This window comes from Synchiropus splendidus, chromosome 18 (assembly GCF_027744825.2).
Source record: "Synchiropus splendidus isolate RoL2022-P1 chromosome 18, RoL_Sspl_1.0, whole genome shotgun sequence".
Lineage (NCBI taxonomy): Eukaryota > Metazoa > Chordata > Actinopteri > Syngnathiformes > Callionymidae > Synchiropus > Synchiropus splendidus.
Genome location: NC_071351.1, coordinates 13,953,680 through 13,972,942, shown reverse-complemented (window position 1 = coordinate 13,972,942; position 19,263 = coordinate 13,953,680). Strand labels below are relative to the sequence as shown.

General features: G+C 42.2%; 5 protein-coding genes across 5 annotated transcripts; 3 read left to right on the top strand and 2 right to left on the bottom strand.

The window, feature by feature from the left end:
• Positions 1-96: 96 nt before the first annotated feature.
• Positions 97-1,082, top strand: LOC128749270 (small integral membrane protein 4). Its single transcript, XM_053848685.1, has 2 exons — positions 97-305; positions 717-1,082. Exons 1-2 carry the CDS (start codon positions 152-154, stop codon positions 794-796), a joined length of 234 nt encoding a protein of 77 aa, XP_053704660.1. The 5' UTR covers positions 97-151; the 3' UTR covers positions 797-1,082.
• Positions 718-4,969, bottom strand: LOC128749268 (mimecan-like). Its single transcript, XM_053848683.1, has 6 exons — positions 2,253-4,969; positions 2,117-2,195; positions 1,768-1,932; positions 1,500-1,702; positions 1,338-1,430; positions 718-1,271 (listed from the first exon to the last, which is right to left on the bottom strand). Exons 1-6 carry the CDS (start codon positions 2,349-2,351, stop codon positions 1,104-1,106), a joined length of 807 nt encoding a protein of 268 aa, XP_053704658.1. The 5' UTR covers positions 2,352-4,969; the 3' UTR covers positions 718-1,103.
• On the top strand, positions 3,989-8,699 carry LOC128749269 (14-3-3 protein beta/alpha-1). The gene is made up of 6 exons (XM_053848684.1): positions 3,989-4,135; positions 5,234-5,535; positions 5,607-5,730; positions 6,026-6,189; positions 6,270-6,365; positions 6,433-8,699. The coding sequence occupies exons 2-6, from the start codon at positions 5,242-5,244 to the stop codon at positions 6,487-6,489; spliced, it is 735 nt and encodes a 244-aa protein (XP_053704659.1). The 5' UTR covers positions 3,989-4,135; positions 5,234-5,241; the 3' UTR covers positions 6,490-8,699.
• A 135-nt stretch (positions 8,700-8,834) lies between these two features.
• On the top strand, positions 8,835-13,467 carry pabpc1l (poly(A) binding protein, cytoplasmic 1-like). The gene is made up of 16 exons (XM_053848682.1): positions 8,835-9,188; positions 9,809-10,013; positions 10,073-10,266; positions 10,359-10,474; positions 10,707-10,846; positions 10,993-11,087; positions 11,180-11,317; positions 11,646-11,741; positions 11,806-12,066; positions 12,143-12,230; positions 12,299-12,418; positions 12,488-12,624; positions 12,742-12,862; positions 12,928-13,058; positions 13,116-13,191; positions 13,375-13,467. The coding sequence occupies exons 2-15, from the start codon at positions 9,821-9,823 to the stop codon at positions 13,176-13,178; spliced, it is 1,893 nt and encodes a 630-aa protein (XP_053704657.1). The 5' UTR covers positions 8,835-9,188; positions 9,809-9,820; the 3' UTR covers positions 13,179-13,191; positions 13,375-13,467.
• A 208-nt stretch (positions 13,468-13,675) lies between these two features.
• On the bottom strand, positions 13,676-19,149 carry rbm39b (RNA binding motif protein 39b). The gene is made up of 15 exons (XM_053848409.1): positions 18,929-19,149; positions 18,074-18,131; positions 16,579-16,628; positions 16,303-16,494; positions 16,144-16,197; positions 15,948-16,065; positions 15,723-15,875; positions 15,498-15,635; positions 15,350-15,415; positions 15,079-15,283; positions 14,805-14,891; positions 14,635-14,725; positions 14,451-14,556; positions 14,235-14,313; positions 13,676-14,173 (listed from the first exon to the last, which is right to left on the bottom strand). Exons 2-15 carry the CDS (start codon positions 18,122-18,124, stop codon positions 14,073-14,075), a joined length of 1,491 nt encoding a protein of 496 aa, XP_053704384.1. The 5' UTR covers positions 18,125-18,131; positions 18,929-19,149; the 3' UTR covers positions 13,676-14,072.
• Positions 19,150-19,263: the final 114 nt, after the last annotated feature.

Genomic DNA, 19,263 nt, shown 5'->3' with positions numbered 1-19,263 from the left:
GTTTGTTTTACTCACCCGCTCATCGCCAGCGTTTAGTTTCCAGCGAACTCCTCCTAAGATTGTTCCGTTGTGTTGTATAACCGAGCGCACCCAAGCATGCTCCATGTTGTAACGTCCACAGAGGACAAACAGAAGCTATAGTGGAATTAAAATGTTCTCGAGGAGCGAGAGACTGCGATATTTATTGAGTCTGGTCCCGGGGAAGAAACGCCTTGGGATGTACAGATTTCTACCCGTTTTCTTTTGCATTGGAGGAGTCATGGAGTGGATCATGATCAATGTGCGAATGGGGAAAGAGACTTTCTGTAAGTGTCAGGTGCTCAAATGTGTTGTGATTTGTTTATTAATTATTGCCATGAAATGCTCTTGGTACCGAAGTCACTGGGCGATAAACGCATTTTAACAAAAATTGTTTGTCTAAACCCGGATACAGTAAACTTTGACGTCATACACGATGTGTCAATGGTATTCATCAGTTTGAACTTGAACCTCAGGAACATATTATGTTCTTTGAGCCGTCGTGGCCCCCCCTATATTTTCCTTGTATTATTTAGTGATGTCTCCTCCTGGTGTTGTTCTACATCATTGCAGCAGTAATGACTAGACAACTCACCGTCAAACTAAGGTTAAACTCGGCGTTGATTCAGATTTAGAACCTTTTAAGTTAAAAACGGTCTCCGTGGCTGCAAAATGAAACTCTGCTTTTCTCTCCCCAGATGATGTCTACAGACGAAAACAATCAGAGCGACAGTACGCGAGGAGAATAGAAGAGGATTTGAATGTTCCTGAGAAGTGAATGGCCTCTGGTTGGACCTCACACGCTGAGGGGGTCTGTTCGGAACAAACTGCTTCTTGAATCAAGGAGAGAACATCATTTCACACATACAGTTTTATTGTTGGTATTGCCCTCATTGTAACATGTGTTTGAGGTGATGAAGAACATGGACAGTCACTACACAATGAACTCTATGGCTGAGTCAAGAAGGTTACACTTGTCTAATGAAGACTGCATGCAGACTACCGCCTCTCTGTACAACAGTATATGTTTATAATATTAAATTGTAAATACTTGACAGTAATGTGTTTTTTGTTATGACATTGTGTTAGTACCATCCGACTGGTAGAGTCTGTAAGCAAATGAAGCTGTTGGGGTACTTGGACAGCTGGAGGGGATTCCCATCCAGCCTGACCTCGTACAAGTTGGTCCTGATGTAGTGGCTGTTGTTACCTCTACAGAAGGTCTCATCTGTTATGGTGGTAATCTTGTTGTTCTGCGAGAGACGGCAGAGGTCAAACAATAATTTAGCGATCGACCGAAGGCTTTTTGATGAACTTACTTGAAGATGAACCGCCCGAAGAGACTCTGGCAGAAGAGGCACGGCCTTCAGCTCGTTGTCTCCAAGGTAAAGATGAGCCAGTCTGGTGAGTTTCTAAGACAGATGCTGGTTTAAATAACTATTTTCATCCATCATATTCATAAGTCCTTTCAAGCAATTTACCTTAAAGGCATTGGACTTCACACCCTGGGTGGTGAGCCTGTTGAAGTTGGCGTTGAACGTGGACAGTTTGGTGGGAAGTGTCGGGAGCTTGGTCAGCTGATTGTCTGAGAGCAGGAGCTCCTCAAGATTGGTGAGTTTGGAGAACGCGCCATCTTCAATTTCACTGATGAGATTCCGAGTGAGGTCGATGACTTTTAAAGTGGCTGGAAAATCATGAATCAAAAGTCAGGACTTTGTCTGATACTTTCAACTATGATTATGACCATACTGGCGTCTGCAAAGTCTCTGTTTCTGATTTTCCTGATTGAGTTGAATCGGGCGTAGAGGTACGTCGTTTCCTTCGGCAGGGCGGGGACAGTCGACATCTCAGGTGACACCTCCTCGCAGTAAACAGATCCACTCAGGCACACACACAGCAGACAGGTCGGGAGCTCTGGTGGTAGATCATTCAGTTTGAATTCAACTCTCCCCGCTGTGTCACTGCTCAAAGTTCACATGAGGACAAGTCATCAGTGCCTCATTATGTAATATGCTCTTTAGCTACATTCACAAAAATGTGCTCAGGAAAGTGTTGCGTAACCCACAAAGAGTCTTTTAGTGGTTTAAAAACATCCTACCTTTAGCTGGAGGTGCCGCGACTTGATCGATAACCATGTCAGGAGGGGTCTCGTCATTGGAGATGTTTATCATCCCTTTCTGAAAGAAGAAATCTCTTCATGTTCCTTCCAATAGCAACATCAAGAAGTACTGTACCTTCGGCTTCCTTGCCTCCATAAATTCCCCGTGTCCCACGGTGGCAAGCATCCAGGGGGTTATTGTAGAAATGAAAATCAAAGTGGTGAACGACTCCATCTTCTCAGTGGCTGGTGTGACGACTGAATGGTCCGCAAGGCTCCCATCTGAGGTACAAATGACCCCAGAAATTTTCCACCCCTTTTTTTCTGTTATTAAGCTGCATTATATCTGCCAAGTCAGAAAAGGAAACTCCAACTCACTACTCTGTTTTTTGACTTTGCTTCTCTCCTGTTACAGCCCCACATTTTTTTACATTTATTTCCAGCAAACTGCTGCACGTTGTTCAGAAATTGTTTTGCTCTTTGTAATATAAGTGAACGTTCCTCTGGGGAGGCTGAAAATCATGCCAAAAACATTGTGGGGACATGAAAACAAGACGAAAGACAGGATATCTGAAGAGAGCCGGCCAGAATCAGCAACCAGCAGCCTCTCAGTGTTTACAAGAGATGGAAGCACTAATGGGAAACAGCTTTCTCATTCATACCCCCGCCCACTAGAGTGATTTCACACCCAGTCTATCACACCATGTCCTCTGCTGCAACTGTCACACACCAAAACACTGCTATCCTTATTTTCTGCAGGACCTCATCAACATCCAAATTTTGATTCCCTGCTAGGCCACACAACTCATGCTCTACCTCACATCACACAAGACACATTGTTGTGTTACATTAAAGCTGCTTTACCTAATTTAAGAATTTTTTGTAAAATATAACTAGTACAGGAATCACTGTACAGTTCTGCAAACAAATATTAGTTTGTTCATTGATTGATTTTGTACTAAATATAGTTTTTCATGTTTAATGCAACATGCCACTGAGGCTTGTTGAGCTGTTACTTAAAGACAGAAAAGTGTCTCACTGTCAGAGCTCCAGTGTTCGTAAGCACCTTAGGGGCTAACGTGTCCATGCGCAAAACACTCAATCCCTGCTTGACCTATAAATGCGTGTGGCCTTGACCTTTGACCTTGTTTCTTAAACGAGGTCAAACGCTTAAAATGAAAAGTAAATTAATCTGAACAAAAATGTATTTTGAACATCTCTACTGGTGACAAAATGGTTACCTTTATGAGTTGTTTAATGTTATTGAATACAAATATTAATTATTTTATCATAATGTAGAACAATAAATTTATGACAAATCTACTTTGTTGGAGCAAAAATATATATATTTAAGTTAGGGTTAGCACAAAGCTGTTGTGTGTGTTTTTTTTTTTTAACCTTCTGTTTGGCCTCACATTGTTGAAGTATCCCAGTAATGACAGTGCTGTCATTACAAAAATAACATTTTGATAAATAGAGCAGTGCAAGAGTTGAGAAATTATTTTTTAAAAAGCCATGCACAGATTGGACTTGAAATGACTATGAAAAAACATGAGAAAATAAAGCAACATTTGATATATATGAGATATATGTATGAGACAATACACTATATATATATATATATATATATATGGAGAAGCAACGAGTCCAGGATCTCCTCTGCCTCTCACCTGATGTAGCTGGGACAAGCTCCAAGCTCATTGAGAGAATCATTACCAGAAGATATGTAACTGCATGATAATGATTCATCAACAATAGAGGCTCATGCACCTGCAGCCTGACGTGCGGTGATTTATACCTGGTGTAGAACGCCATTTAAACAATCCTTCACCATCTTCTGTCCATGAAAGCATTTTCATCGTGGTGTTTTATGTGTGAGCATTACGTAAGGCAGATGTGAGAGGAACTGCAAGTGCCAGTGTAACGGAAGTGGTACTACCCTGTGAGATACGCTGAGCCAGACGGAGGACGGAGGCTGCACCAGAGAGCATAAAAGCAGGACTCAAAGTCGCCAATATTGTAAGTCTCGTCACCGCTGCGTTATTAAAAAAGCACGATAAAGGCGTTAGTCATTCGTCAGTGGCAGGTGTTGGGTGCTGTTTGAGCAGTGGCGTTCAGAATCCGCTGCGGATTCTAGGCAGCCTTTAGCCGTGAGCTAACCGACGCTGGGATTCCATGACACTTTGTTCTGACAGGCTCTGCAGCCTGGGCGGGCCGGATTGCATCTGCCCTTTATCAACCAAGCACAATCGAATATGGTCGCGCTGAAACCATGACAGTTTGTTCGTTAATAGTTCCATCTGATTTGCTGCTACACCGAGCGAATTTAATGCAATAAATCCAGGCGTTGCATGCTCCGGCCTAGCTGTGGCAGCGGAACCGTTAGATAGCGGTCCAACAGAGGTGCACTTGCTGCGAGAGATCGGAGAAATTCTTGTGATCCGAACCAGGAGGCAGGAACGATCAAAACAAGCCTGGATGGATCGCGTTTATTACTCGAATGTATGTGCAGATGGGCTGAATGTATCGAGCTAACGCTGCTATTAATGGGATGATATTAAAGCCTGATCCAGCAGGCTTCGCTGCCCCGAATTGTCGCTGGGATCGACTCTCACACGTCGGTTTTCTAGAACATACGCAAGAAAAACACCATTAGTGGTTTGATTTGGCGTCGGAAATAAGGGTATGGCGTGGATTTAAATGGGATCGAAGGGCGCTGTCATTTGTTAGCTGCTTAGCATTAGCAGTTGTATGGCTGACCCACTTGCCTGTGGGCCCAGTGTTCGATACTTGGTAACTTTATGGTCTATTGTGACTTAACAGAATATATATATATATATATATATATATATATATATATATATATATATATATATATATATCCTTCAGAACGATCGTGTCTAAATATGTAATAACGCACACATGATAGTTACATGATTACTACGTGGCTAAAACCAAAATATATATATATAATATATATATATATGTATATATCTACGGAGCAGAAAAATTTAAATGATGCTAAGTGACATCACATTTACAGTAGTCAACACAGAAACAGTCCAATGATTGTCAACCACTTCATGCAACACTAATTCTCTGTTATCTTTCCCTCAGTCTAGAAAATGGATAAGAGCGACCTGGTACAGAAGGCCAAGCTTGCTGAGCAGGCTGAGCGCTACGATGACATGGCAGCAGCCATGAAGTCTGTGACGGAGCAAAACGCCGAGCTGTCCAACGAGGATCGCAACCTCCTCTCCGTTGCCTACAAGAATGTTGTGGGAGCTCGCCGCTCATCCTGGCGTGTCATCTCCAGCATTGAGCAGAAGACCGAGGGCAACGACAAGAAACAGCAAATGGCCCGTGAGTACCGGGAGAAGATTGAGGCGGAGCTGCAGGAGATCTGCCATGATGTGCTGGTAAGTTATTGGTGCCTTTGTTGAGTATGTGTTTCTGAGTGACACAACTGACTTTGATGTTTTTCTTGCAGGGGCTACTTGACAACTTCCTTATTTCCAATGCCACCTCTGCTGAAAGCAAAGTCTTCTATCTGAAAATGAAAGGCGACTACTATAGATACCTGTCTGAAGTCGCATCTGGAGATGCCAAGAAGGGTGAGAAAACAAAAATCTGTATCATCACCAGAAAGCCTGCGTTAGAATGCATGGACTCATGAAGATGAGTTCAGATGAAATCCATGAGGTATATAACATTAATACATGTTGTTCCGCCTTATAACGTCCAAAATTGAATTATCCTGTTAGAATAATTACATACATCTCTTTGTAATTGTCACTTATCTGCTCATAGTCCCAAATGTGACCACTGCTCCCCCAAGTGGATGCAGACGACGAAGTGCATTGAAACGCGCTCTAATTGTAAATTTGATTCTCACTTTACGCCTTATAGACACGGTGGAAAATTCCCAGCAGGCGTACCAGCAAGCTTTTGACATCAGCAAGGGAGAGATGCAGCCAACACACCCCATCAGACTCGGCCTTGCCCTCAACTTCTCCGTCTTCTATTATGAAATCCAAAACAACCCAGACAAGGCCTGCAGTCTGGCCAAGGCGGTAGGAGTCGTAACTCATTTCCAATTCTGCCTCTTGCTTTATTTTAAGCACAGGTCCCTAATGTTGAGTTTGTGTTGCAGGCATTTGATGAAGCCATCGCTGAGCTTGACACCTTGAACGAGGACTCGTACAAAGACAGCACCCTGATCATGCAACTACTAAGGGACAACCTGACTGTGAGTTTTGAAGATTTTAGCTCTTTTGCTTCGTTGTATTAAACTGCGTGTCTTTTTTCATCGACAGCTGTGGACATCAGAAAACCAGGGCGATGAGGGAGAGACCGGCGAAGGGGAAAACTAATGGAATTGCACTGTTAATCCACCTACACTCTTATCTTAAACACAGACAGCTTATATACATCCCCCTCCACTCCATCAGCCCCGCCCTCTTCTGTATGACAAGCAGCCTGAATTGCTTAACTAGTTTACCCCTCTCTGCTAGGTGACAGGGTAATTTTAGCCAATTCAGTCACTTTGTGGTAACGTATAGATTAGTGAGTCCATGTTGCTGTTTTTGTTGGCTTCCTGTGTATGTGTGTGTGCGTCTGCGAGCGAGCACGTCCGACTTCGAAAGATATTTGTGTGACTGGTTCGGGGGGAGGGAAGGTGTTGTGAATTTAATCGTCCTTCCATATTCCTCTGTCCTGGCTAGTTTTTGCTTTTTGAATCCCTCATTTTTTTATGTTACTTTTATTATTTGTGATTCCTCATGATATTTACAGGTTTTAATGTATGGTAATTGAGCTAGCAGTTGATTTCCGAGCACTGTGATGGTAGGTGTTACATTTCTGTGGAGCCCCTAAGGGGACATGACCAACCAAAAAAAAAAGAGAAGCAAAAAAAAATACTAGTTTGGAGTGATGTCGTAACTACTTCTGGATTAAACAACCATAACGATGGCGAGTCCGCATCCGTGGGAAAGTTTCATTGAATTTTATTTCGAAATTGGACTAAAATATGAGGACATACAGTACTGGGAATTTCTCTTCGGAGATTAATAAAGTATCTATCTATCAATCTATCTATCTATTTATCTATCTATCTATGAAGCATGGTTTTGAAATCAGTGTCAGGTCATCCTCTATGACTCCTCTACTTCTCACAGCAGAATCAATACATTTGAACAGCGTGAGATCTTGCAAAAGTATTGTAGCGTCTGCTAGTAGTAGACGAAAACAGCCATTCCGTAGTGTAGTTTCTTCTTTTATTTCACTCAAACACTGTGTAGTGGTCTCCAGAAAACAGAAACAATTGCAGCTCCTCGCTCTCCTCAACAACTCCCAAAAAACAGAACTCTCTCTCAGCCCCAGCGCAACATCCCGCTCCACACTCAGTCACTTGTCACCATTGAACTCTTAAAGGAACAGTAGCATAAACCCAGAACGTCACAGTATTGTGAGATCTCGCCAAAATATATTGCAAGATCTCGCAAAAGATCTTGCGTTATATTTTGGCGCAAAACTTCTTTTTTTTTTTTTTTTTTTTGGTCGTGTCCCCCTAGGGGCTCCATACATTTCCTTCACAGCCCCAAAACATTTTTTTTTAAACAACTGATACAAATTATTCGGTGTTCAACCATCTGCAATTCTGCTGTGGGCTCATACAGAAAGGAGGCAGGCCGTATCGTGACACTGACATCTTTATGTAATGCTACCTAACCACAAGTACACATTAAGGAACGTTTTAAGGGACCCCTTAAATTGCCATGGTGATATTGTTGAGACTGAAGACATTCCTTTGTTTTAGGCATTTAGAAAAGGCACTTTGAATCAGTTTTATTCAAGTTGGATTTGCCTTCGTAGTTAACTCACTGTTGATGTGCTGCTTGGTTTCAGTACATTTAAAATTGTTCGTGCGCCAATGTGGTTTTATGTTCTTTTGCAAGATTGACTATCATCTATATGTTCAAAACCTGAAGTAATCTTATATTGATGTTAATTGAAAATGTCTTTCCACACTGTATGAAACCTGCTTGAAAATTATTTTTCTCTCAATGCGGTTGTGTCTACATAAAAAAACAACAACAAACGGTTACTTCTGGCTTTCTCTTGCAGCCCATATCCTTTCTCCGCGGGCAGCGTTGGTTGTTTTTATAAAGAGTCAGACCAGAAAACATGTTTGAAAATTGTTTAAAAAAAACCAACTGCTGTTTAAGGTGGCTTGTGTGACTTATGGTCTCATAGGTCAGCTTATGCTTGATGAAAACGCAGTTAGTGAATGTGGAACGAAGCCTGTCTGTATATCAGATATCTACTCGCTTTGTTTTTACTGACAAGTCTTATGGCTAAATTTGCTTCTGTAACTCTATTACCCAGTGCACACACGTGGTTGTGAAAATTTAGAATAGCTCTTGGAAAAAAAAAGCAACGACAAACATGGAGATAAACAATGGTTGGTGTAATTCTAGCTTTGTGTTTATGTATCTTTAAACCATTCTAGTTTCACTCTACATGTAAGAAATAGGAAAGTGTCAAAGACCATTCAGTGAAATAAAGTTCCGTTTAAGATACACACTTGTCGAGGATTATTTGATCATCAGCGAGCCTATTGGTGTTACTTCATTTCCTTCAACTAGTGTGACCGAAAGTCATGGTGGGATTCCTTTACTCTGCCTTCTTTAGAGTTGAATACAGGATAATGTAATCCGTCTCTGCAGCATTAAAAGTTGGAATAACAAAATGAGAGGTCCATGCTTAGCCTAAAGTCTGGACTCTAATTTATTTGCGTGGTTAATATTTCTTTTCTTTATGAAAACAAAAGCAGAACAGCGAACTATTTCATTTCTTTGAGGACTATTTTCCCTGGCGCAATGATACTTTGATTATCGACGCCTGTTTACGTATAATTGAGGTTAATGCGCGCGCGGCGGACGCTGCAGGTGTCTTCACGTTAATTAAAGTCGACCCGCACGTGGAGTTCGTAAATGCTATTAATTTAAAACCTCTTCAAGTCACCCCTGTACTGGATACATAGACCTGTGATTATCCCTTCCATTTGAGGGTGAGTTAAACAAGTGCAACCTCGGTTTCATGGTCACTCCTAAGGAAAGTAGAGCGAGAATAGCCGCTAGCATCATGACGGTTGTTTATGTCACAAGTTTACCTTCCACTCTCTCTGTAACTTTAGTTTGTTTTGACAGTGGGACGATTTACAGTCCATAAAAAGACTCGGAGATTCAATTGGCGCGCACTGAAATACCTAATTGAATGTATGTTTCAAGTTCGAAATGTGTGGCTTAATGCTAAATGTACGGGGTCGGATGCAACAAGAAGCAAAAGCAGGTCACTTTTTCGGGAATAAACGCACACAAAAATGAACAAGTAGTGACTGCATAGCTGGTTGATCGTCCAGTTGTAGTTTTTTCAAACCAAATTGTAATAACAGATGGGCATATACGGATGTCTGGCTGGAAAAAAAGAAATATACTTTCATTAATTGTCTGATGAGGTGAATGTATTTGATGTTTGAAGTAAATATCTTGTAATTTTTGTGATCATAATCCGATCATCATTATCCAATAAACTTCAGTCTTCAAAAAGTCTTCTCAACAAATGGGAGGCGAGGCATCTTTGATTTTGATAATATGTAATGACTGGGTCATTATTGTGTGCGTGAACCAGGACCAGTCTGAGATGAACACCACTGGACCAGCGTACACACTTGCTTCCCTCTACGTGGGCGACTTACATCCTGATGTGACAGAAGCCATGTTGTACCAGAAGTTCTCTCCTGCCGGACCCATTATGTCCATCCGTGTGTGTCGTGACATCATCACCCGCAGATCTCTGGGATATGCCTACATAAACTTCCAGCAGCCAGCTGATGGTGAATGATCACATGTATAATCAAAATCACATTGATATTTTGACACATTATTATTACAGCTGAGTGCGCTTTGGACACAATGAACTACGACGTTCTCAAGGGTCGCCCAATTCGAATCATGTGGTCTCAGCGTGACCCAGGACTTAGGAAGTCCGGTGTGGGTAACATCTTTATCAAAAACATGGATGACTCAATAGACAACAAAGCACTGTATGACACCTTTTCTGCTTTTGGTAATATATTGTCCTGCAAGGTAAGATTAGTTGTTCAGTAGTTCAATTTATTTCTAATAATTTTTTTACAATAATTTGATGGTATGTCGATTTGCCTCTTGTTTTCGTACAGGTTGTTTGTGATGAGCGCGGCTCAAAGGGCTATGGGTTTGTTCACTTTGAGACTCAGGAAGCTGCAAATAGAGCCATTGAAACCATGAATGGAATGCTGCTCAATGACCGTAAAGTGTGAGTTTAAATATGTCAACCTAGTTCCCACATGTAAACTTGTATGTTCATCTCAATAGTTACTGATTCAACTGTCACCAACAACAAAGGGTGTAGCACATGCTCTTTCTTGCTCTCAGACTTTTGATGGAAAGTCTGAACTGAATATGTTATTTTTTGGGATCCTTATCAATGATGTTGATCCATTTTCAAATTGATGTTCTTCTCTCATGATGCACCTCATTATTTGCAGGTTTGTTGGCCACTTCAAATCCCGCAAAGATAGAGAAATGGAGCTGGGGTCCAAAGCTATGAATTTCACTAACGTCTACATCAAAAACTTTGGAGAAGACTACTCTGATGAGAAATTGAAAGAGGTCTTCGCAGCATTTGGTAAAAGTTTATTTGAATACATGCATACCTGCATTTCATATTTTTGCTTTACATAGTCATTTCCTTGAGATTTATTTTTTTAAATGTTTTGCTTCCGCTCATAATCAAAGTTTCTAGCCCTACTTCATCAAGGTCTGATTTCACAGGGCCCACCCTTAGTGTGCGGGTGATGAAGGACGAAAGAGGTCGCTCACGTGGATTTGGTTTTGTAAACTTTGCCAACCATGAGGATGCTCAGAAGGTAGGCCACGTGGCTCAAACAGGAAATGATGTACCTCGTTTTAATGCAAGCCTCGATTAACATTCTGCTGCATCTATCCACGACTGTCTTAGGCAGTGGAGGAAATGAATGGAAAGGAGATCAATGGGAAAGTCATATATGTGGGCCGAGCTCAGAAGAGGTCAGAGCGTCAAGGAGAACTCAAGCGCAAGTTTGAGCAGATTAAGCAGGATCGCATCCAGCGCTATCAGGTGATGATGTTTAACTTTTTAGTAGTGATGGGTCCCACAACACCGATGCGCTGGCACGTGCGCGCCGAGCTCACAGTGCACTCCCCGTGTTGGTGTGCATATCGCTTTAAGACAGTCACGTGACTGTGTCAACTTGGCAAAAACGCTACTAGCATCACTACTATTTTGCTGGAATTTTTCTATGCATCTAACCACCAACTTAATTCTTGATGGAACATGGACCACATAGAGATGCTATAGAGCTCTATTGCTTTGTCAATGGTCTCTTCCTTTACATTGGAAACTTGAGTGTATGAAGAATGAAGGTATGAGGATGTTTTTATTTCAGGGTGTAAACCTCTATGTGAAGAACTTGGACGATGGCATCGATGATGAACGACTCCGCAATGAATTTGCTCCTTACGGCACAATCACCAGTGCCAAGGTATTTCAGTTTTGTTGACTGGTCCGTTTAAAGAATTGTGACGACTATTTCTGACCTGCTTCAGGTGATGACTGATGGTGGCCAGAGCAGAGGATTTGGATTTGTGTGTTTCTCTTCACCTGAGGAGGCGACGAAAGCCGTGACAGAAATGAACGGAAGAATCGTAACGACCAAGCCGCTGTATGTTGCTCTGGCTCAGAGACGTGAGGAGCGTAAAGCTATCCTCACCAACAAGTACATGCAGAGACTCGCAACCTTGAGGACCATGACGAGTCCCATCATCGAGTCCTACCACCAAGCTGGATACTACATGACCATGCCACAGGTTGGAGTTGTGTGAATTGAGTAGCATTTTAAAAATTTCCACACATTTTACGTTCTATGGCTATGGTTTGTTGCAGCCTCCAGCTCGCTCCTACTACAATCACAATGCTGGTGGAAACGTGCGATCAGTCCCGCACTGTCCAGGTCAACCGCAGAGACCCCAGGGTGACGACAGCAATTTTCACACAAAGCCAGACACTTGTTAACCGACATGACTCATCTTCATGTTGCAGGTCCGTACGCAGGCCAGTATGTGAGCAGCTCTTTGACTCGACGAGGGTCAAATCACATTGCTACAGTCAGACAGGCTTCTACTCAGGCACCCCGTGTTACGACTTCTTCACAAAAGACATGTGGGTGTGCGCACCAGACCCTGTTCTCAATGGTGAGTCTAATTTGTGATAGTTTTCATCTTCCCTCAGACAACATTGGGACCCAGACGGCCGGAGGGAGAACGGACATCCCAGCAGTCACCAGAAGTAACCAGTACAAGTATTCCTCAGCAGTGAGGAACGCACGGCATGTAGTTGCCGTTCCTGCTCCAATTACCAGACTGCAGGTTTGTCTCCTGTCTGATTCTCTGATGGTCTACCGACTTGCAACTATAGTAGAGGAATTTTGCCTGAGTGGAGATGCATGCTGACGGCAGATGTCCTTGTTGGTTCTTACTCTTTAGGTTGTTCCACCTCCTCCTCCACCTCCTCTGATGGATCCACCAGTGCGGGTTCAAGCCCATGAGCCGCTCACAGCCACCATGTTGGCTGCAGCTCCACTCATAGACCAGAAACAGCTTCTTGGTAACTTCAGTTTGCCCTCATTCTTTTCAATCAACTCAACATCTTGGATCTCCCATGGGTTACAGGCGAACGACTCTATCCCCTCATCCATGCCCTTCACCCAAACCTAGCAGGGAAAATCACCGGAATGCTTTTGGAAATAGACAACTCAGAGCTGCTTCACATGCTGGAGGAGCAGGAGTTGCTGCATGCCAAGGTGAGTCCATTTCTGTTTCTTCAATTATATTATAAAATGTATTTTCTTCCTCCCTAGGTGGATGAGGCTATTGCTGTCCTGCAGGCTCACCAGGCCAAAGAATGTCCCACTGAGAAGTGACCAACTCTGACAGGTCAGTTCATTTTACTCATCACTCTCACCACACTTGTTGGATTCACAGTTATGAGGAAACTCTTGGTGTTCAAGGGCATTAAGTTTCTTGGTTCTGTTGCAGCTTCCTGTCAATTATGTTGCCACTCAAAGCCCATGTTTTCGCTCATGTCTTCTTAAACAGTCAAAATATTTTTCCTTCCAGATGTCGACCAAGAAAAGTTTTGTGGATTTAAGTGACAGTCAAGTCAATGGTGTTTTGTTTATTGGGGTATTTTTTGTTTATAAAGTTCACAATGCATAAAACTTGTCGAGTGTTTTTTTAACGTACACGTGCTTTTTCTTTTGTACTGCCGGCCCTGGGAATGAAAACTGAAGCCTCTTGCTAACTCAAAGTCACAGTGGCATTTTATTTACCCACAGCTAAAGGATTTTGCTGTATATGCAGTTTCTGAACAGGACAGTTTCTTAGCTAAAAGCATTTGAGTATGAAAACAAGTCAGATGTCAAATTTGTCAAAGTTTATTTGGAGCTTTCATACAAAAACTGAAATTACATCTGTAAAAAGTTACAAAGAATCGTTTAACTGAACATTTTGGTGTGGGGGGCAGGAGGAGGGCATTTGAGCCAAAACATTAGTTGAAATTGGCTTTCCACCTCAGTATTGATTCAAACAAGACAGCAATATTTAAAGACGAGTAAATACCTGCTGGTTATGTCTTTATGATAGATACTGCACATAACCACAACATGTTTGAAGCAAAAAAAAAAAAAAAATCAAGACCAACTATTTCTCAACAAATGAAATGGAGAAAGATCACACACAGCCAACTAGCTTCACAGCTTCAGTTTAACTGAAGTAATGGAAAAAATGCGATTATTTACACAGAGCTCAATGTCTGACTATCGACGCGTCGGCATTAGAAGCTGCTTTGCGGTCACTGAATCAGGGAAGAGGTTGTGGTACGTTGGTAGAGGAACATACGCCGCAGTGATCATTTTAGCTGAAAGAAGAGCAAAATATTAGTTGAACAAAATAAAACCTTTCCCAGCATCAATACACACCTGCAAACCAGCGTCCGTGTAGAGCGTTGACAGTTGCCATGGCTGCTGGTATTGAGGGACACTTCACATACACATTCCCCTGCAAAAAAAGGAAAAAAAGACAGGGATATTTCAACTTGTGGCAGAAGTAAATCGCCATATTTCTGTGAAACATGGAGCCTCTTCTGAAATTTTAATTCTGAGCCACTTGTATTATTAAAAAAAAAAAAAACTTACTTGAGCAGAGTTCTTGTCAACATAAATGTGAACAATCCCTCCATGTTTGTTACACTCCTCGATCACGTCATCTTGGATCTCGTTGGCCCAGGTGGGATCGTTTTCTCTAGAAAAACAAAGTGATGGCATAAATACAAAACGCTTGCCTGTCAGTGATAGCCAAGGTTGACATTGTTGCCCTTACGCTTGTGGGTTGAACAGGTTGGATAGCTGGAGACAGTGAGTGGCCAGCGGCTGTGAGGGAAGATTCATTGCAGGAGCCTGAGCTGGAGTTGCTGAGGAGCAAAGATTGGATTCAACATCTTCCACGACAACAAGGATGATGGAGCAAATTGTTTACCAGTCTCGACTCACCTGCTGGAGGAGGCACATTCCCAAAAGGTATGGACCCTGTCATCTGCAGTGCCTGTTGAGCAGCAGGAGGAATCTTCAGACCGGTTCCTGCAAGGACACAAAATGTGCTTCTTACTGACCAAACTGGGATCCATATTTAATTGACAGGCATCGCAGGTTTGGAAGACCACAATAGCACAGTTCTACTATACAGCAACATTAAAATGGATCTCTACAAACACAAGTCACATAGAATTTTAGCGTTGGTAAACACTGTTGACCGCAACAAAAATACCTTCTGCTAGTCGAGCCATAAGCTGAAGGCGACCGGTTGTTCCAAGGTCGATACCAGTCCTCTCCAGCTCATCATTGTCCAGGAAGGAACTGGCAGTCGACGAATCAGAACGCTCAGTGACATGCCCAACTTTCATTGGCCGTCCTGCCAGCTCAAAACCATTCAGCTGCTCTAGTGCCTTCTTTGCACATTCAGAATCTGAAAACTGAGCACAAACAGTTCAGTTAAAGTGGCACCAGGAGACAACACAGTTGCCAGTAAAAATACTTACCGAGATGAAACCATATCCTTTGGATCGTCCTGTCTCACTGTCCATCATCAGCTGGATTCCTTCAATCTGCAAGAAATAATGCAAGGCCACATCAGCGAATATGTCTACCAATTGGCTAAACATGGATAAGTATATTCAAGACACTCACTCTTCCAAAAGGCTCAAAAATTCCTCGTAGCATTTCTTCTGTAATATTAAAATGCAGTGAGCCCACATAGAGTCGCATCGGACCAGTACTTCCCTTCTGAAGATTGTTGGCTGCGGCTGCAGCTCTGTTCTTCTCCGCCTGAAGTCAGTTACAAAGTTAACTTTTAGTTAAGGACAAACAGCATCTACTGTATGTGCTTCAATATTTTGTCCGAAACATCATTACCTGAGAAGCCTGCACGATGATGGGAACCCCTAACAGTCGCTGTCCTGTCAGTCCGATAGCCAGTGGAACAGAGGCAGCCTCCACAAATTCAATATAAGCAATCCCCTTGGATCTGCGAGAGTTTCTGTCTGAGATCATCCTCACATCTCTGACCTGTGGACAAAAACAAAGTTGTCAAACATCCCCGCCAGAACCTAGCACATTCACGTTTCCAAAGAGACCAACCTTCCCAACTGCAGAAAAGAAATCCTCCAGGTCTCGAGCACGGATTCTTGCTGCCAGCTGCATGCAGAAGACTGTGCGGGAGTCTCTCTCTTCAGGGGTCAGGTTATCTATGGGTTGCCTATTGGAAAGACAAAGTTTAAAATTAACCAAAAATATTTTTTTCAGCAGATTATTTTGACCACTGCCAGTAACTCACCGGACAGGACTCTTTTCTTTTTTGAATGGGCTGCGACTTTTGGAACGTTTCTTCCTAAAAAGATAATTTTATAAGCATTTGTTCAAAAACAAAATGATGCAACATGAGCTGAGCTAGAACTCGGGGGTGGGGGTGGGGGTGGGGGGGGTGGGGACTTACACAGGACTCCGGTGAGCTTTGTAGCGACCAGCCCTTTCTTTGCTTCGGGAACGGCTGCGGCGGCGATCTTTACTGCGGCTTCGTCTCCTCTCGCGACTCTTGCTTCTCTTCTTGTTCTTCTTTCTATCTCGGCTCCTGCTACGGCTCCTTCTCTTCCTAGAGCCGGGACTACGACTTTTACTCCTCCTTTTTCTGAAATACATGTCATTACTGAAGGAATATGTTTTCTCTGATGCTGAAAAAAAAAACAAAAAACATTGGAATTTCAGAACTTACTTCTTGCCGTGGTCATTGTGGCCATTAGCATGAGAGGATTTGTTCTCATCCTAGCAAGGTTGATAGAAGAACATCATGAGGACGTAGATGAAACATTAAGTCGTCATGGTAAAGGGGTGGGGGTGGGACAAGAGAAAAAAATGCAAATATATAGAATTAATAATTAAACTTAACTTTTCACAGTTTAAATTGACCATCTATGACCCAATTATCAACCCATCCCAACTCTGACATTATAAAACTGCTTAGTATTTATTATATCAGAAGCCCAACATAAAAACAGCAAGGGTCATCTCCATCACTCCATCCCCGCATCTCAGGTCGTACCCATGTGACTATTTGGACCTAATCATGTGACCACGCATGGCCACAGCCACTAAAAGTGATCCTTTGAGGTTGATGTCATTCCAGGGATCTTCACCCATTTTCGTTCTCGGACTGTAAGAGCTCGATGCCACCTCTGTCACACATCTTGCCCTGAAGCAAACAGGGATTCACACTTCTTAGTAATATTGATGCCGATAGAAAAATCAATGATAGAAAAAAGGAATTAAAACAAAAATATTAATCTGCCATTGTCTTATGGAGCATAGTCAGTTTTTTTGTCTTTCAGAGATTAGCTTCAGAAACATTTGCTGACTTGATGCAATGGAACTACATAGAGCCAGAAATTATTCAGTGTTCTTGTTGTTGTGTAGCATGCAGTAATCAAGATGCTGGTACACATTACAGTTGACTGCGGCAAAGAGGCAGTATTCATATTTATGGTGAGAGGGAACCGGGTTCCTGAAAGTTTTACGAAACCAAGATATAACAGTACACTCTGAAACGCGGCTTCGTATGAATTGGTTGGCTACAAAAATGTGAGTGCTTTTAGAGAGAACGATTCAATGTTGTGCAGACAAGTGTGAAAAACAAAACAAAAAATATTTTTCAAGAGAAAGATGCTCAACAGTCACTAAATATAGTTTCTCATAATCTTGTCCAATAGCTTCTGTTCTATTCTGTATGTAACCACACATGACATATTGTAACATGAACGCAATGATTGGATTTCACGGGGACCCCATTGAAAATAATATAATTTCTCATATAAATATAAATACTGCCTCAAATGCTAGACAGGAATAGATGGGCTTATTAACCAGTGGCATTCACCTTGTTGCAACTCAATAGGGAAAGGATGTTCTAGGTCGAGTCTCTTTTAGTCCTAAAGTGAACCACAGTACATCAGTATATGCGCAATAACTACCTTCCTTTTTTTCACAGTTCACAGTGGAATCAAAGATGAATTCATGGGAGTAGAGGTGAGATATCATTAGGGACGTCTATAAAGAGAGATAGATGTGGATTTATTTATAATCTGTAGTGTTTTAAATTCTCAGTCACACCACACAAATTTCAGGCAAACTTTGTTATAGTAGAAAAAAAACAGCTGAAGTTAAAAAAAATAAAAAATATCCAAACAGAAAGTGGGCCAACAACTTCCACCAACCTTTCGGAATGGGGCCTCCAGCATGGCCTCCACGTCGAAGTCATCTGCCATGATTATCCTGCAAATCAAGCACCATATTAATACCTGCACGTGGTTGATATTGTAACGATAATATTAGAATATTGACCATAGAGAGACACTGCTCCCGAGTTAAACACTGAACCATGGGTTTTATGTTACACTTAACGGCAACTGGAACCAAATAAAAGGCGGTACCTCAGAAGAAATAAACAACGTGCGAACAAAGCTGAAATCTTTATAGTTTACACGTATTTGGGCTCTGCTATTCAACGATACTTGGCGATGTAATAAAAAGTAGCGTTGTTCTACCTTCGATCAACGAAACCATACCTTCTCTAATTTTATAAACAAATAATAATAAACAAACGATAATAAATGTTAATACTAAGTCCGTAAACCTTTTGTGACGCGCTGTTTCATGCGGTGGCAAAATAGCTTAAGTTTAACATACGCGATGTCCCAGATCACAACATAGACGCATGGAATGAACTGTAAACGTTAAACAAAGGAATTAGATGACCGTTCTCGATTGTTTCGGAACCATTTAAGTGTGAAGCCGAGACTCCGCGTCGCATTTATCTGGTGCTAAGCTAATTAGCAAATGTGGAGCACCTCGCGGGCCTTCACAATACAATTCTGTTAGTGGCCTTATTTTGCCACAGATCCACTAAAATTATTCCCTGCGGTAATCGTCGCAGGAAAACACAACCGATTGTGTATCCATTTGTGGCATTTGCCTCGAAATATTAGACGACGGACGAGACGAACAAGATGCCGCAGTGAGGAAGCAAACAAGGCTCGGCTAGCTCATGAGCGCCGAGAGACTGACGTTACCGTGTAAAGTTGACAAAATGGCGTTCCGAGTAGTCAATCGCGGGCAAATTCGCTTCTGCCGATGCGATTTCCTCGAGATACTCCTGGAAGATCACACAAAGCCAAGATCAAATGACAAAATATAAGAGTTATATAAGTTTTCTTTGGCGACAATCGTGGCCTCGTCTGGAACGTTCTCCTTCCGACTTCTTCGCGGTCTTCTTCTGCAGCGGTTCACGTCCTCTACGATACCACACGACTGCCATCTACAGGTAGCTCAATGTAACAGCAATCTGTTTACTTGTGTCGAGATGACTAATTTCAGGTCTCTGAAGAATTACTCTTATGATTGTGAA

Bases quoted from the DNA above. Each gene is read 5' to 3' on its own strand.
- LOC128749270 (XM_053848685.1), top strand. From the start codon at position 152: ATGTTCTCGAGGAGCGAGAGACTGCGATATTTATTGAGTCTGGTCCCG. The intron at 306-716 runs GTAAGTGTCAGG...TTCTCTCCCCAG, and splicing joins AATGGGGAAAGAGACTTTCT to ATGATGTCTACAGACGAAAA.
- LOC128749268 (XM_053848683.1), bottom strand. From the start codon at position 2,351: ATGGAGTCGTTCACCACTTTGATTTTCATTTCTACAATAACCCCCTGG. The intron at 1,703-1,767 runs GTATGGTCATAA...ATGATTTTCCAG, and splicing joins CAGAGACTTTGCAGACGCCA to CCACTTTAAAAGTCATCGAC. The intron at 1,272-1,337 runs GTAAGTTCATCA...CGTCTCTCGCAG, and splicing joins TTCGGGCGGTTCATCTTCAA to AACAACAAGATTACCACCAT.
- LOC128749269 (XM_053848684.1), top strand. From the start codon at position 5,242: ATGGATAAGAGCGACCTGGTACAGAAGGCCAAGCTTGCTGAGCAGGCT. The intron at 5,536-5,606 runs GTAAGTTATTGG...TTTTTCTTGCAG, and splicing joins AGATCTGCCATGATGTGCTG to GGGCTACTTGACAACTTCCT. The intron at 6,366-6,432 runs GTGAGTTTTGAA...TTTCATCGACAG, and splicing joins TACTAAGGGACAACCTGACT to CTGTGGACATCAGAAAACCA.
- pabpc1l (XM_053848682.1), top strand. From the start codon at position 9,821: ATGAACACCACTGGACCAGCGTACACACTTGCTTCCCTCTACGTGGGC. The intron at 11,742-11,805 runs GTATTTCAGTTT...GACCTGCTTCAG, and splicing joins GCACAATCACCAGTGCCAAG to GTGATGACTGATGGTGGCCA. The intron at 12,067-12,142 runs GTTGGAGTTGTG...GGTTTGTTGCAG, and splicing joins ACTACATGACCATGCCACAG to CCTCCAGCTCGCTCCTACTA.
- rbm39b (XM_053848409.1), bottom strand. From the start codon at position 18,124: ATGGCAGATGACTTCGACGTGGAGGCCATGCTGGAGGCCCCATTCCGA. The intron at 16,066-16,143 runs GTGAGTTACTGG...TCTTTCCAATAG, and splicing joins AAAGAAAAGAGTCCTGTCCG to GCAACCCATAGATAACCTGA. The intron at 14,314-14,450 runs GTAAGTTTTTTT...CTTTTTTTGCAG, and splicing joins TTGACAAGAACTCTGCTCAA to GGGAATGTGTATGTGAAGTG.